This window comes from Talpa europaea, assembly GCF_964194135.1.
Source record: "Talpa europaea genome assembly, chromosome: X".
NCBI classification, from domain to species: domain Eukaryota; kingdom Metazoa; phylum Chordata; class Mammalia; order Eulipotyphla; family Talpidae; genus Talpa; species Talpa europaea.
Genome location: NC_140081.1, coordinates 85,927,115 through 85,941,150, shown reverse-complemented (window position 1 = coordinate 85,941,150; position 14,036 = coordinate 85,927,115). Strand labels below are relative to the sequence as shown.

General features: G+C 43.7%; 1 protein-coding gene across 1 annotated transcript; it reads left to right on the top strand.

Annotated features, from left to right (window-relative positions):
- Positions 1–7,105: 7,105 nt before the first annotated feature.
- RBMX (RNA binding motif protein X-linked) lies at positions 7,106–10,452 on the top strand (the record flags this gene model as incomplete). The annotated part of the gene is made up of 8 exons (XM_084258087.1): positions 7,106–7,214; positions 7,423–7,529; positions 7,976–8,147; positions 8,574–8,726; positions 8,985–9,099; positions 9,198–9,323; positions 9,422–9,504; positions 10,142–10,452. 8 exons carry the CDS (start codon positions 7,106–7,108, stop codon positions 10,450–10,452), a joined length of 1,176 nt encoding a protein of 391 aa, XP_084114213.1.
- Positions 10,453–14,036: the final 3,584 nt, after the last annotated feature.

Sequence of the window (14,036 nt, the reverse complement as noted above, 5' to 3'; positions counted from 1 at the left end):
CTGGACACAGCAACCATGTGATTCTCTTATGAGGTAAGACAGATATGTCACTCCTCTGCTCAACCAAAATGACAGTACAAAGTCTTTGCCATGGCCTATAGGAATCTATATGATCTGGTTCCTGGTACTTATCAACCTGCTTGCCTTCTACTTAGTGCCAGAAATACTGTCTACCTTGCTGTTCTTCCAAGGGGGCAGGTATGCTTTGGTCTTTGTGGCTCCTCCCTCCTCTGTCACTGCTGGGAGGTCCTCTTAGTGGGGCTAACTCTTTTTTTTTTTTAAAAGATTTTATTTTATTTATTTATACAAGCACTGGGTACAGTCAGAAGCGCAGGAGGGTGAGAGGATTCACCAGAGCCAGAGCGGGGAACAGAACAGGTAGACTGATGAAATACACTGCTGAGGGGAGCAGGGGGCACAACAGGAGAGGTCTGCGCACCATGTGGGACCCTCGCCTACAGCCAGGGATCGAACCTGCGAACTGGCGCTGCAGAGGCTGCGGACAGCCTCGCGGCCCAGTGCTCAATCGCTGCACCACCAGGGGAGGCCCCCTCTGATCAACTCTTAATTTTGCACCTTTCCACTCCTGTACTCCTGCCCTGTACTCTTATGTCTTCCATGGCACTTTTCATCCTCAAATATACTTTATTATTTATTGGGTTCATTGTTTATTGTCTATCTCCCCTAACTAAAATGTCAGCTGCAGGCCAGGCCTCTTGGTTTTTGTTTATTGATGTATTTCTGGCACATAAAAGAGAGTTGGCACATTACAGGCATTGAATAATTACTTGATGAATGAACAAGCTTCATAATAAGATTGTAAAAAACATACCCCCATTTCTCTTCTAGTATTTTACTGTATTTTCTAGTATTTTAAATCTTTGAGCTGGAATTTATTTTGGAGTAAAGAAACTGTGGTATTGGGCCTCCCTGGTGGTGCAAGGGGTTCAGACGCAACCTATGAAGCTAACCGCAGACTTTGCAGCACAAGTTCGATCCCTGGCCAGGGAGAAACCCACATGGCACAGCAGACCTCTCCTGACTCGCCCGCTGCTCCCCACAGCAGTGTATTTCAGTCAGTCTGCCTGTTCTGCTCCCCACTCTGTCTCTGGTGACGCCTCTCACCCCCCACCCCCGCACCTCTGGCCTGTGCCCCCATTCTTGTATGCATAAATACATCTTAAAAAAAAAATTTTGGTATGAAACCCGATTACCTCTTCCCTCCCCCACCTTCAAATGGCTCTCTAATTGTCTTTTTTTTTTTAAGATTTATTTATTTATGCATACAAGACCAGAGACAGAGTGGGGAGCAGAACAGGCAGACTCCAGATTGCTTCATAGTGCAGTGCTTAACCCTTTGTGCCACCAGGGATGCCCTCTAATTGTCTCGACACAATTTATTGAAAAGTTCATCACTTCGGTCAAGTATTAAATTTGGTTAAAACATATCATCTCCCCCACCCCAAAAAAGGAAAAGAAACAAAACAACAAAATAATAATAAGTTTTTTAAAAATGTATCATCTCCTGCATTGTGGGAAAAGATACAGCATATACCTTCACTCATTCAGTCAGTCCCTTTATAGATATCTGAATTGAATGTTGGTTAAAAAGCTTTTATTCTTCGTTTATTGTAAATAAGTAGGGTATCTTCTGGACAGTGGTGACTTAGACTAGTTTGAAATGTCTCCCAATCTTTCTCTTTTTTTTTTTTTTTTTTTTTGCGTAGAAGAACTGGGGTGCAAGCCAGAGGTACAGGGAATGAGAAGATTCACCAGAGACAGAGTGGGGAGCAGAACAAGCAGATTTTACTGAAATACACTGCTAAAGGGAGTAGCTGGTGAGACAGGAGAGGTCTGCTGCACTGTATGTGAGTTAGCTCCCTGGCCAGGGATGGAATTCAGGCCATAGTGGTAACAGCTAGTGCTGAGGCTTAGCCCCTAGGCCACCAGGGAGGTCCCCCAATCTTTAATCATGTCAGATTCTCCCCTCCCTTCCTCCTAGGTTTCATAGCAGATAACAGACTTTTTAAGAGCACTTGGCAGGTTTGCCTTTCTGTAATTTAGAAAAATGGGCAGAACTGGATGCAGAATGACCTTACATGTGCCCTTCATGTAAGAACACAAGCCTGACTATGAAGCTTCAATTTACTTGTCTTGGAGTGATGCCGAGCTTGATGACTTTTAACTTGTTAATTATTTAGCTGTTTGAAGCTGTTAAAACTAGGGTGTTTTGGTTTTGTTGTTGTTTTGTTTTTGCTTTTCTTTTAGTTAAAAAAAAAATGTGAGCCCCTGGCAAGAACATTCAGATTTCAGACTAGGCCATTGGTATTCATTAAATAATCACTATGCACCCATCTCAGTACCATGGAACATAAAAGGAGCTTGCAAGTCACTCGATTGATTCAGCACTGATTCTATCCCAAGAGAACTTAGTAGCAAAATAGTATTGCTTGGTTCAGTTTATCCATCATGGAGATGGCATCTGAAGAGAGTCAAAAGGCTAATGGAAAAATACAGTAAAGAGAAATTAGTACAGTTGATGATCCAAAGAAGGAAATAGGAAGAAAGAAGCCAAGGAGGAAATATAGAAGACCCATGAAGGGGAGAGACAGGATCTAGAAATTACTGTTGGGCAGTGTGAGACCCGCTTATCCCAGTCTGTTGGCCAGAGTCCTTTGCACTCTGCTAGCCCACAGCCCCTTTTCCAGAATGACGTCAACACCCTGCTTCCTGGCACTCCCTCCCTCAATACAGTATACAGACTGCTGCTCCTCCTGCCCCTATACAGTCTTCAGACTATTGCCACGAGCCATCTCTTCAAGATGAAATCTACTCCCTCTCTTTAAAGGGTTTGTGTGTTGTGCAGGCGCTCTGCCTCCAGCTTCTTCCAACTCTACTGCAGCCATACTGAAGATTACCAACAATTGCCTCCACTAGCCCATGCCCCCGCCCCTTCCCTCTCTGCTGGTCCTTGAAAGTGCTGGTCCCTACCCCACACCCCTAGAACCCTCTATTCCTCCCTCCCCCACACTTTTGGGCATTTACTGCAAAGTCCAGACTGATGTGGTTTACAGGGCTGCATGCTTCCTTCTAGAGATCCTGGGAGATGAAGCCATGTCTGGTGGAATCAGCTCTTTTGTCCTAGACTGGGGGGAGACCTGGCTTAACCTCACAGCCTAGTGAAGATTCTTCTATCTGGATCTGAGACAGAAAAAGAAGGCCTAGAGGCCCGCAGGAGGGACTTCTCCCAGTTCCGCCGGGAGACTCTGCTTGCGGAGCCTGGCATTTAGAACCTGGCATTTAAGTGGTTTTTGCCAACCTGGCCAATTCCCATTCATTGCCAGAGCCAATACTTTACATAACTCATCCTGAAGGCCAGTTGACATGACTTTCGGTTTACTTATCATTGCTTGGCTGGAAGAAAAGCACCAGAGCAAATACGTTGCCCTACTGAGTACTGTTCCCACCATTAATGCTAACAATTCAGAGCTGGCTCCAAAGCTCCTTGGGGCTTCTACCCATGACCTGAGCATCATTTACAACCACCTGCCTGGCATATACTATAATTCACCAGTGGCAGAGTAATTGCAACTGTAAAGAAGAGAAGTGGCAACTGTTTACAAATTCTACCGCCCAAGATAAAGTGGTAACATGTTAGGTATTTCCTTCCACTTATTCTCTCTCCATATACAGTGTATATTTTACAGTTTCCATTGTGTGCTCTTGGGCTGAGTTCCTTTGGTAGTCTCATTCATTCTGATGCTGTGTTACCATCTCTAAAGCAACAAAGTAGCCCAGAGCTGAGCTCTGAACAGCGATTTCTCCGCCCCCACATCCTGAACTCCTCTGCAATCATTTTGGTAAATGGCCATCACCTACTACTGTTAAATACTCAAGTCCTCCACAATGGCTTCCTGTTTCCTCAGCTCTACTCCAGCCCTCTCCCACGTGACTATCAGCAAAACCAGTCCAAGCTATCTGTCATATACACCTAGGAATTGTTCCTTCTTCCACTTCGACCCTGCTGTCACCCTAATTCTATGTGACCTTACTTGCAGACTTACCACCCCCACCCCACCCTCACCATCTTTCAATGGGCTCCAAGTTTCTGCATACTCTGGCTGCCTCTTTTTAGGCCCTTTAAATTCTTATGGCCCTGGATCTCTTTCTGTGCCATGACACCTGCCGCTGTTTCCCTCCACTTTGGGTATACTGTGCTCTTCTTGTCCTGAACGGTGCCTCCACACCCCCAGCTTTCCGAAGGTTGATTTCTCCCTTCAGATCTGATCTGATCTGTAACATCACCTCTTCAGATAGACCTTCTCTAACATCTTAATCCAATTTGGGCTCTCCAATATTGCCATCCACAGCACCCTCTTTACCTCCTTGTCACAGCATACAATTCTTGAACTGTAACAGGGTGGTCCCCAGGAAAAGGGGAGGTTCCCTGCCCCACCAAAGGGAGGGTGGAGCTGAGCAGGAAGAGGAGAAGCTGCAGAAGAGACTGAGGAAGGAAGCAGGATGGAGCCAGAAGGAGCCTGGAGGAGGCGCATGGAGCCTAGAGACACGTGAAGAAACTGAGCTTGTCTTTTGGTCGTGGACTGGGTGAGACCCATGGGGAGGTGACCATGGCAGCTTTTATTTTGATGTTGATTTTGCTCTTTTCCTTCCGGGCTTGTCTGGTTGTTTCTGACCCTTTTCTGTGGGTCCCCACTGGAAGATGCTTTAGACCTGTGGCAGGCTTTGGGGCCTTGCTCTGGGCCAATCCCATTTGGATGGACTTTTACCCACGAGGGGACGGGTCACTTTGGGTGCTTCATTTAGAAACTAGACTCTTTGCCTTACCTGTCTTGTTTCCTAGTTTTATTAAAGATCCTTCCCATTAAAGTCTCCTATGTTTTGTGTTGATGCGGCGGATGGCAGAACCCATTTAGAATAGGCAGGTTTGCGGGGTTTGGGCTGCCCCTCTCCCTGCCTTGTAACAGAACTGTAGTTCTTTCCGTTAAATTTTAAAGGAATGAAATCTTAAAGAATTTTGAAATTCTCCCCATCCCAAGGAGGATTGGCAGATAAAATACAGAATGCCCCGTTAAAGCTGAATTTCAGAAACACGACGAGTTTGTTTGTTTGTTTTTGGCTAGCTAGTGGGACATACTTACACTGCAAAAATTATGTGTTATCTGAAATCCAAATTTCACTGGTCGGCCAGTATTTTTATTCGCTACATCTGGCAGTCTTACCCACGAGGCATCTTGCCCTTGTCTCGCTTGCTCTAGGTTGCATCCTCACGTGCAAGCCCAGAGCCTGCCATTTAGATGTTCAGGAATTGTTGTATGTTTACAATATATGAGCTGCTTCGTAGGGTTTGTTTTCCCACCTGGTATTTAGTAATCAGAATTCCCCCATTCAGAAAAAAAAATCTTGTTTGAGATCGTTTTGGAAAATATATCTTAACAGCCAAACTTCTTTGTTACCCATTTCTGCAAAATGGGGAGAGTAAGAGCAGCTCCCCTTCATCACTTTGTTGTGAGAGCTGAAGGAGTGGATGGGTGTAAAGTTCAGCACCGTGCCTGGCCCACCAGACCACGACACAGTCCAGTCCTTTATGAAAGGCAGCTCGTGCACCATTTTAGCGGAGAGCAAAAACGCGGGTTTGGGGCGCCCCGGTGGGGGTTGGGAGGAAGGTTCGAAAGCTAGCCCGGGCTGAAGGCGCAGGGCCGGGGGAAACGGGCGGAGCCAAGCGTGAGCGACAGTCGAGGAAACCAATGGAGACACTGGGAACGTCTGTCCACGCCCCCGGCGTTTCAAATTCTCCGCTCCGTTTCCATCCGGGTCCTGCAGCCTCGTTCCCGGGCAGTATAAAGTTTGCTGTCTCCTTTGTTCGCCCTCGTTGCGCAGCAGTGCGAGCTGCTTCTCCTTCCGCACTCGCGCCCGCCGCCTCTCCCGCGTGCCGCGCTGCTAGGAAGCGCCCCTGCCCGCGAGCTTGTGGGAGCGTGAGCCCCGTCGTCACCCTGCAGGTACGTGGGGCCTTTCCAGAGCCGGCGTTTCGTGCACACCTGCCACGTTAGAACTTGGGATTATCTCCCTGGAGACGGGGGTGGCGGGCGCCATTTTAAGAACCCAGAGGTGCCGACCTATTTGGGGAAGGCGAGGTGTCGAAGGATCGGGCACGTGGGGGCCCGTCCTGTCGCCGGCGTCTCGAGGGAGTTCGCCGGTGGCCGGCGGGGGTGGCCGGCGGGGGTCGGGGCTGGAGTGGCGCGGGGACGCGCCCCCGCGGAGCCTGCCGGGGCTGGCCGTGCGCTCCCCCGAGCCTGGGCGCGCGGGGGCCGGCGCCGGGCAGCCTGGGCGAGGAGCGGAGGCCCTGGACGGCGGCCCGGCCGCGGCTGAGGGTGCAAGTTCTTCCCCAGGCCGGCATCGCTGCTGCTGGGCTGAGTCCAAGTGTCGCCATTTTGTCTTTTCCACGCGGTTTTTTAATGACGGGCTCTAATTGGTTTCTGCGGCAGCCCCGGAGTGTGACAGTGCGCGCTGCCACGCTCCGTTATTTGGGAACAAATGATCTGGATACTTCTTTTAGAGTTCATAGCCTTTTCCGCGGGGCGCGGGGGCTGGTGCAGGAGGGGAGGTGTAACTGGACTCAAACTTCACCTTCCTGCTTAGATTAGCTACGAAGGGAGGCAGGCAGGTTTCTTGGAAACGGGCTTGATGTGAAAGACCTGCGTCTTCCCGGTGACCTTGAATGAGTCGGTACGCTTGAAAGCCTTTAGGATGATTGGGATGTGAACATTTTATCTTGGAAGCAGCAAATCTAGAATGAGAACGCAAATCACTTTCAGATGTTGGCGGGGCTATTGATGAAAACAGCCGAGGTGGGCTAAAGGTGAAAGGAAACGTTGGTGCTTTTAACCAATTTAATGTAAATTGAGCTATCGCTAAACTGCTTAAATTGGTTTCCTGCTGAGGCTTAGAAAAGCTGGCTTTGGGTATTATGCGATAATGATTTTAGGAAAACCAGACAAAGCACTCCAGTAAATACTGTGCTTGATAAACTTGAGGAACTTTTTCCAGGGAAGTAATACTGTTTTTTCAACAGACCCACGGGGGGAAAATGGTTGAAGCAGATCGCCCAGGAAAGCTCTTCATTGGCGGGCTTAACACAGAAACAAATGAGAAAGCCCTTGAAGCAGTATTTGGCAAATATGGGCGAATAGTGGAAGGTGAGTTTTCTGCAGTTATAAATAGGGTTGTTAAAATTAACAAATTTAAGCTATGATGAATTTGATTGCATTGATCATCTGAAATGATAATTTTGTCCTCTAAGAAGTTCTGAGCTTGCTTTCTTACACGCTTGGCTTTTCTTACTTAATTCTAACTGTACAGTAAATAGTTCTCTTCCCTTCCCCCCCCAAAAAACTACCTGTTTAGTGCTCTTGATGAAAGATCGGGAAACCAACAAATCAAGAGGGTTTGCTTTTGTCACCTTCGAGAGCCCAGCAGATGCTAAGGATGCAGCTCGAGACATGAATGGAAAGGTGAGGTTTTACTACTTTCCCAGTGCAGGTCTGGTTCAAGCAGTGTTTTGAGTGTATACTTGGTGTGTACATTGTAGTCAAAGTTACTTATATTAGCAAGAGTCTTTCAGTTTAGAAAAGGTCATTCAGTTTAGAAAAAGTCATGATGCTTTGTGTGCACTCCATTAATAACTGAAGTGTCTGTAGCTAGTTTTGATACATTGTTGTCAGGCCTTCTGTCAAATGTTGCCAAATCAGCACTGCCTGCGGCCTCCCTACTTTAGGTTTTGGTTCAAGATTGAGGCTTTTTTATTAAATAAGTGAAAAAGTATCACTGTAGATTTTCTTTAGATACTTTGTTGAGCTAAACTTAAACTTCATTCTGAAGGACATTGGCTTCACAATGTGTGCTGAGTCTGCATGTTTTTTAAATGTTGATGTAATTAACCGTTTCCTAACTTTTTAAGTCCCTAGATGGGAAAGCCATCAAGGTAGAACAAGCTACTAAACCATCTTTTGAAAGTGGGAGACGTGGACCACCTCCACCTCCAAGAAGCAGAGGCCCTCCAAGAGGCCTAAGAGGTGGAAGAGGAGGAAGTGGAGGAGCCAGGGGTCCTCCCTCACGTGGAGGGCACATGGGTAATGACTTTGGTTTTCTTCTTGCTTTAGTGTGTAAGTTCGGGCAAACCCACACCAAATGTGTGCTTTGCTTTCAGTCCTCGCCCAAAGGCTCTAGCTTCTTGAGAAAACTTTGTCATCCGCCAAAGGAGTTGTAACTTAAAGAGAAAAAAGAAGACATCCTTAATTTAGTGTTTTTAAAAGATGGAATTGTATACTAGTCCATTCTCTAGGGAAAAATAATTTTTGATTGCCCAAAGTAACTTTAGGCTACCTTCACTTTTGTTTTCCTGGTCTTTATATATACAGTGACCTCATGTTAGTCCTGTACAAGTGAAACCAAAGCAAAGATTCCCACACCAAATAGAAATGAGCAGACTTTTGATTCAAAGAGTTTTTTTTGTTTTCTGCTCAATATTAACATGTTTTCTCTTCTGTTTGATGTAGATGATGGTGGATATTCCATGAATTTTAATATGAGTTCTTCCAGGGGACCACTGCCAGTAAAAAGAGGACCCCCACCACGAAGTGGAGGTCCTCCTCCTAAAAGATCTGCCCCTTCAGGACCAGTTCGGAGCAGCAGTGGAATGGGAGGAAGAGGTAAATTACGCTCCATTTATAACTATCTCGTCACCAGAAAGGACTTGGAAATGAATCCTAAAAATGATGCTTGAAACTTGGATTTTAGGTCATTAATGGGTATATGTAGTTGATGAGCCCTACAAAAAATTGCATTGTGAATAGGGAACTTTGGACTCCATATCACCGTAATTGAACAACTACTTTTCATCACCTGAATGTTATGCACATTTTAATTTGTTCGTATATTTCTTAAATGATTTCTTTCCTCCCCTTAAGCTCCTGTATCCCGTGGGAGAGATAGCTATGGAGGCCCACCTCGAAGGGAACCCCTGCCTTCTCGAAGAGATGTTTATTTGTCCCCAAGAGATGATGGATATTCTACTAAAGACAGGTAACAGAAAATTATGGTAGCTCTTTTTTCTCATTAATAATTAAGGATGAAGGGAGTGCTCATCAAATTCATGAACCAAGTTACTTGTGTTTCTGTAGCTATTCAAGCAGAGATTACCCGAGTTCTCGAGACACAAGAGATTATGCGCCCCCGCCCAGAGATTATACTTACCGTGATTATGGTCATTCCAGTTCACGTGATGACTACCCATCAAGAGGCTATAGGTGAGTGACTGCAACTTGCTGTTAAAAAAAATTTTTTTTTTTTTTTTTTTGGTTAAAATTGATTTCCCTGATGTTTACAGCTCTTTTCTTTAATCTAGTGATAGAGATGGCTATGGTCGTGATCGTGACTATTCAGATCATCCAAGTGGAGGTTCCTACAGAGATTCATATGAGAGTTATGGTAAGATGATGGTTGAGGGTCTCGACTATCACCAGCTTGAGTTTTTAGGTTCATGAGCCAGTTTATTAGGCTGTGTGGTGCTTGCTTTTAAGGGATGTTTGCTTGCTTTTAAAGGGGGTAACTATCAGCTGGGCTTTTCCTAGTTCTGTGAGGGGCTTTTCTTTTTTTTCCTAAGTTTTTTTTTTTTTCTTTTTGAGGCTGTTTGCTTGCTTTGGAGGGGATTTTGCTTGCTTAAATTGGCAGCCTTATGTGTTTTCCCCCAACAGTGAAAATACAATTTAAAAATTTTATTAACAAGATCAAATGTTTACCATTGCAATATGAAGGAAAGTCTACAGCTCAAAATTGCAACTTATCACTGGAAAGTGGCTGAGTATCTACTATAAAATAACAAGCTGGAATATCCTCTTGAAATACACACACCGTCTTCAGTCTTTTCAAACAAACATTTAAAACTATCCATTTCCATATCTCAGCAGATGAGCAAATCCCTGTTTATGGCCAGCAATGGCAAGAGTTTAAAACCTCCCAGTTGAGAAAGTAAACGTTTAATACAAGAATTCTGTAAATTCAGATTTAAATGTTGTATATATACAATTTATAGTGTTGCCATATTACCTGACCGTTGACCCTGCAGGTAACTCACGTAGTGCTCCACCTACACGAGGGCCCCCGCCATCTTATGGTGGAAGCAGTCGCTATGATGATTACAGCAGCTCACGTGACGGATATGGTGGAAGTCGAGACAGTTACTCAAGCAGCCGAAGTGATCTCTACTCAAGTGGTCGTGATCGGGTTGGCAGACAAGACAGAGGGCTTCCCCCTTCTATGGAAAGGGGGTACCCTCCTCCGCGTGATTCCTACAGCAGTTCAAGCCGCGGAGCACCAAGAGGTGGTGGCCGTGGAGGAAGCCGATCTGATAGAGGGGGAGGCAGAAGCAGATATTAAAAACAAACAAAACTTTGGACCAAAATCCCTGTTCAAAGAAACAAACAAAGTGGAACCTATTCTGTCATAACTACCCAAGGACTACTAAACGGAAAAATTGTGTTACCTTTTTTAAATTTCCTGTTAAGTTCCCCTCCATAATTTTTATGTTCTTGTGAGGCAAAGTAAAACATGTTTAATCTTACTTGATTTTATGACATTGCTTTTCAACAAGCAAATGTTTAATGTGTTAAGACTTGACTTGTGTACTAGGTGTTGTAATTTTCCAAGTAAAAGTGTCCCTGAAGGCCACTTTCCGATTTTTCCCAGTAAATAAGGCAAGCAATTCTCAGATCTTCCACAAACATCTAGCCATCTAAAATGGAGAGATGAATTCTTCCTATACAAGCAAGCTAGCTACTAGAGGGTGGTTGGGGTATGCTACTCTTAGGATTTCAGAGTGTCTTCAAACTGAAATCTCAAATGTTCTCAGTTATGAAAAACCTGAGATCAAATGCTTATGTAAGGAAAGTGCTATATGCCCAGTAAACCCCCGCCCCCCCAAAAAGGAAACAAATGGATAATGCTGGCCATATTTGCCTTTCTGAAATTTCCTTGGGAATCTGCAAGAACCTCCCCTTCCCCTCCCCCCCAATAAGACCATTTAAGTGTGTGTTAAGCAACTACAGAATACTAAATAAAAAGTTTGGCCAAAACCAACCATGAAGCTGCAAACGGTGCTTGCTCTTACTGTTTCAAATTTTTGCAACTCTGTAGTGTCTCACTTTTAAGGAACAGCTTGATTGCAAAGGAGAAAATAGATAAGCAATGAAGTTATCTCCAACTTCTCAAAGGCTTATGACTTCTAAAAAGTGAATCAATCAGCATTCCACATCAGATTTAAAGCATCAAATGCCTGTGAAACAGCAAAGATGGTAAGCAAAGCAAACTAGTTTTTCCGTCTAAGTCGAAATTGAACACTTACCTTCCTCATAGTACAGTGAAACATACTGTACGTCATGGCAATGGAAATGCCTTCTAGATTAAAAAAAAAAAACTTTTGGAAAAGCAAAGTGTTCGATAGCATATTAGAAGTCCTCCAAATTCAACACTTGGATTTTTTTTTTTTTTTAAAAAGCATGTATGACACTAAAGGCCTTACTTAATACAGCTGTTGTTCATCAATAGCTATCTGGGGCTTGGGAGGGGGTATTTTTTTTTTTTGTATTTTTGATGAAGACCTTTAAACATGCTTCATATGTTAACGTTTTTCAAATTAGTCTTTTAGTCAATGTAGGAAATGGCTTAAGTTTGGGGTCCCCCTCTCTACCCCTGTAAGCCATTGCAAACTTGACATTTAGTTGGATGCCTGACTTGTTTTTTAGTTCTATGAAACTACACTGTATGGAGAAAATCTATTGCAAGTGGTCTTTAAAAAGCAAAACCTGAGGCAGCATGACCCAGGTCCAGCCATGAAGTTGAAAAAGATGCTCTTGAATGTAGTAAACTTGAAGACCTCCAACTAAAAATCCTTATACTCCACTTATTCCTTCAAATAAGTTTTGTCCGTTCAACTTATGGATTTAACATGGCAGTGCACCATTGGAACAGAAAGAAAATCCATAAGCCATGCAACTTAACCATTTAAGCCATTCCAGTCCATCCCAAGCCAGTGAATCTTCCACCACTTAAGAAGTAGTAGAACATGAAATACGTTAAGCTGCAAGTCTGAACTTGCCTTTTCTTTCTGGAAAAGAGGGCAGTTATAGGCAAATTTTGAAGAATTTCCTTAAGAGAGATAACTAGTTACCTATTTAATTTTTACAGGTTGAGGATTTTGGTCATTATGGTCAAGGAGTGCTGATTTATTCACACTAGATAAAGCTGGCAGCAAGAAAAATCAAAAGCTAAGGTAAGTTGAAAGTTAACTGGCTATAATGTTGACTGGTGGCCTGTAAAAGGGATAATGCCTAATTTGGGGGGTAGGTGCTGTGCAGTGTCTAGCACATTATTCCTTTGTAGTGTGAAGTTAATTTAAACATTTTCATTGGTTCAACCATGCAATGTTAGCTGTTGAATATGGGAAGCTTGTTAGGACTAGAATGCTCTCAATAAGCTATTACTACTTGGAGTAATGCGGCTAGCGTTTAGGTATGTAAGCAAATTTTAATTGTATGATGTTCAGGCACCCATGAATTTTGTGAAAGGACACCCTTTTTATTAGTGCCTGTTACAATCCAGTCACAATACAGATTGACAGAAGGGACAGTTGAAGCGCAACTGTAACAAGTTTAGAGTTTGAGTAACAGCTTGATTGGTATGGCAGGTCATTTTAATATTGCCAAAGTGATGCATATGGGAAGTGTAATGGGCATATTTATGGCTGCTTTTTAGAGCTTGTGATTTAAAGCAGTTATTTTTGTGGTCAGTTATGGCAATAGAGTAAAGAATAGAAGGGGGGTTAATTTCTAGAAAAAAAAAACTATCTTGTGAACTAATCACATGCTCTTCATTTTCCAGAGTTGTTGAAGCAGAAGAATGCTGATTGTCCATAAGGCACGACAGTTGCATAAGCAGTACCTATCAGTTGGTTTGGTGCAGGCAATAGATCTTTGCCTTCCAGGCCTCATGGATCTGAGGAAGGGGAAGGAAGGTATCAGTGTTGGTTGGCACTCTTAACTAGGGAGTGGTAGTTACTTAAAATGAGTAATTGACCAGATGGAGAAAGGGGAGCAATTAAGGAAATTGGTAAGTGGAGGTAGGAAGTTCTTGTGGTTCTTTAGATTTTTCCAGCTTTGGTTTTCATTTTCTTTAAAGTCATAGAGGGACAACTCCACAGTTTAAAACTACGTAATTATCACTGGCAGAATGTTGAAATTAGGAAAAAATGGGAGGCATAAGTGGTAACTACCCAGTGAAGTGTCTGATTTTTAGCAACTGAAACATTTTCTGGAAGGTAATTGGACACATTGCTAAGATGATCAAAAGCACACTTACAAACTGGAAACAATTTGGCCAGTTGGCTTTTGTTTAACTGTATTGTTTTGTAAGCCTGCTTTATCCCCACCTCCGGTCCTAGGAATGGAGATACAACTTTATATAATTTGTTGCATTGAAGACTAGAGCCAGTGCTATAAAAGCTTATGTTCTCAAAGGAAACAGATTTGAGTTGTTGGGTTAAAAGAACTAACTTGACCGTGTGACCTTTTTTTTACTCCTAAAATATCAGCACTATCATGTTTAACATTTACAACTGTGGAAAGTAATCCCAAAATTTAACCCTCCTTTGACAGGCTCTTCTAATCAGATTAAGAGGGTATTGACCAAATTTAAATAGCTGTTGCACTCAACACGGCTGTCTTCCTCAGTCCTGTAATCTAAATTACTGGGTTTATGTTTCTGAAGACCTTTTGGCTCTTGATTTTTTTTGATATCTTGAAGATAGTGTGGAACCATAGAGATTGAACATAGTGAACATGAATACTAAATTACGTGTGCTTAAATGACCAGACAGCTGTTTGGCATATAGTTTACTGACCCAGCAGACTTAATTCTGCTCCTGTTGGGAAGAAAATCCAGTCTTGGTTATTCTGGCTATATACTGA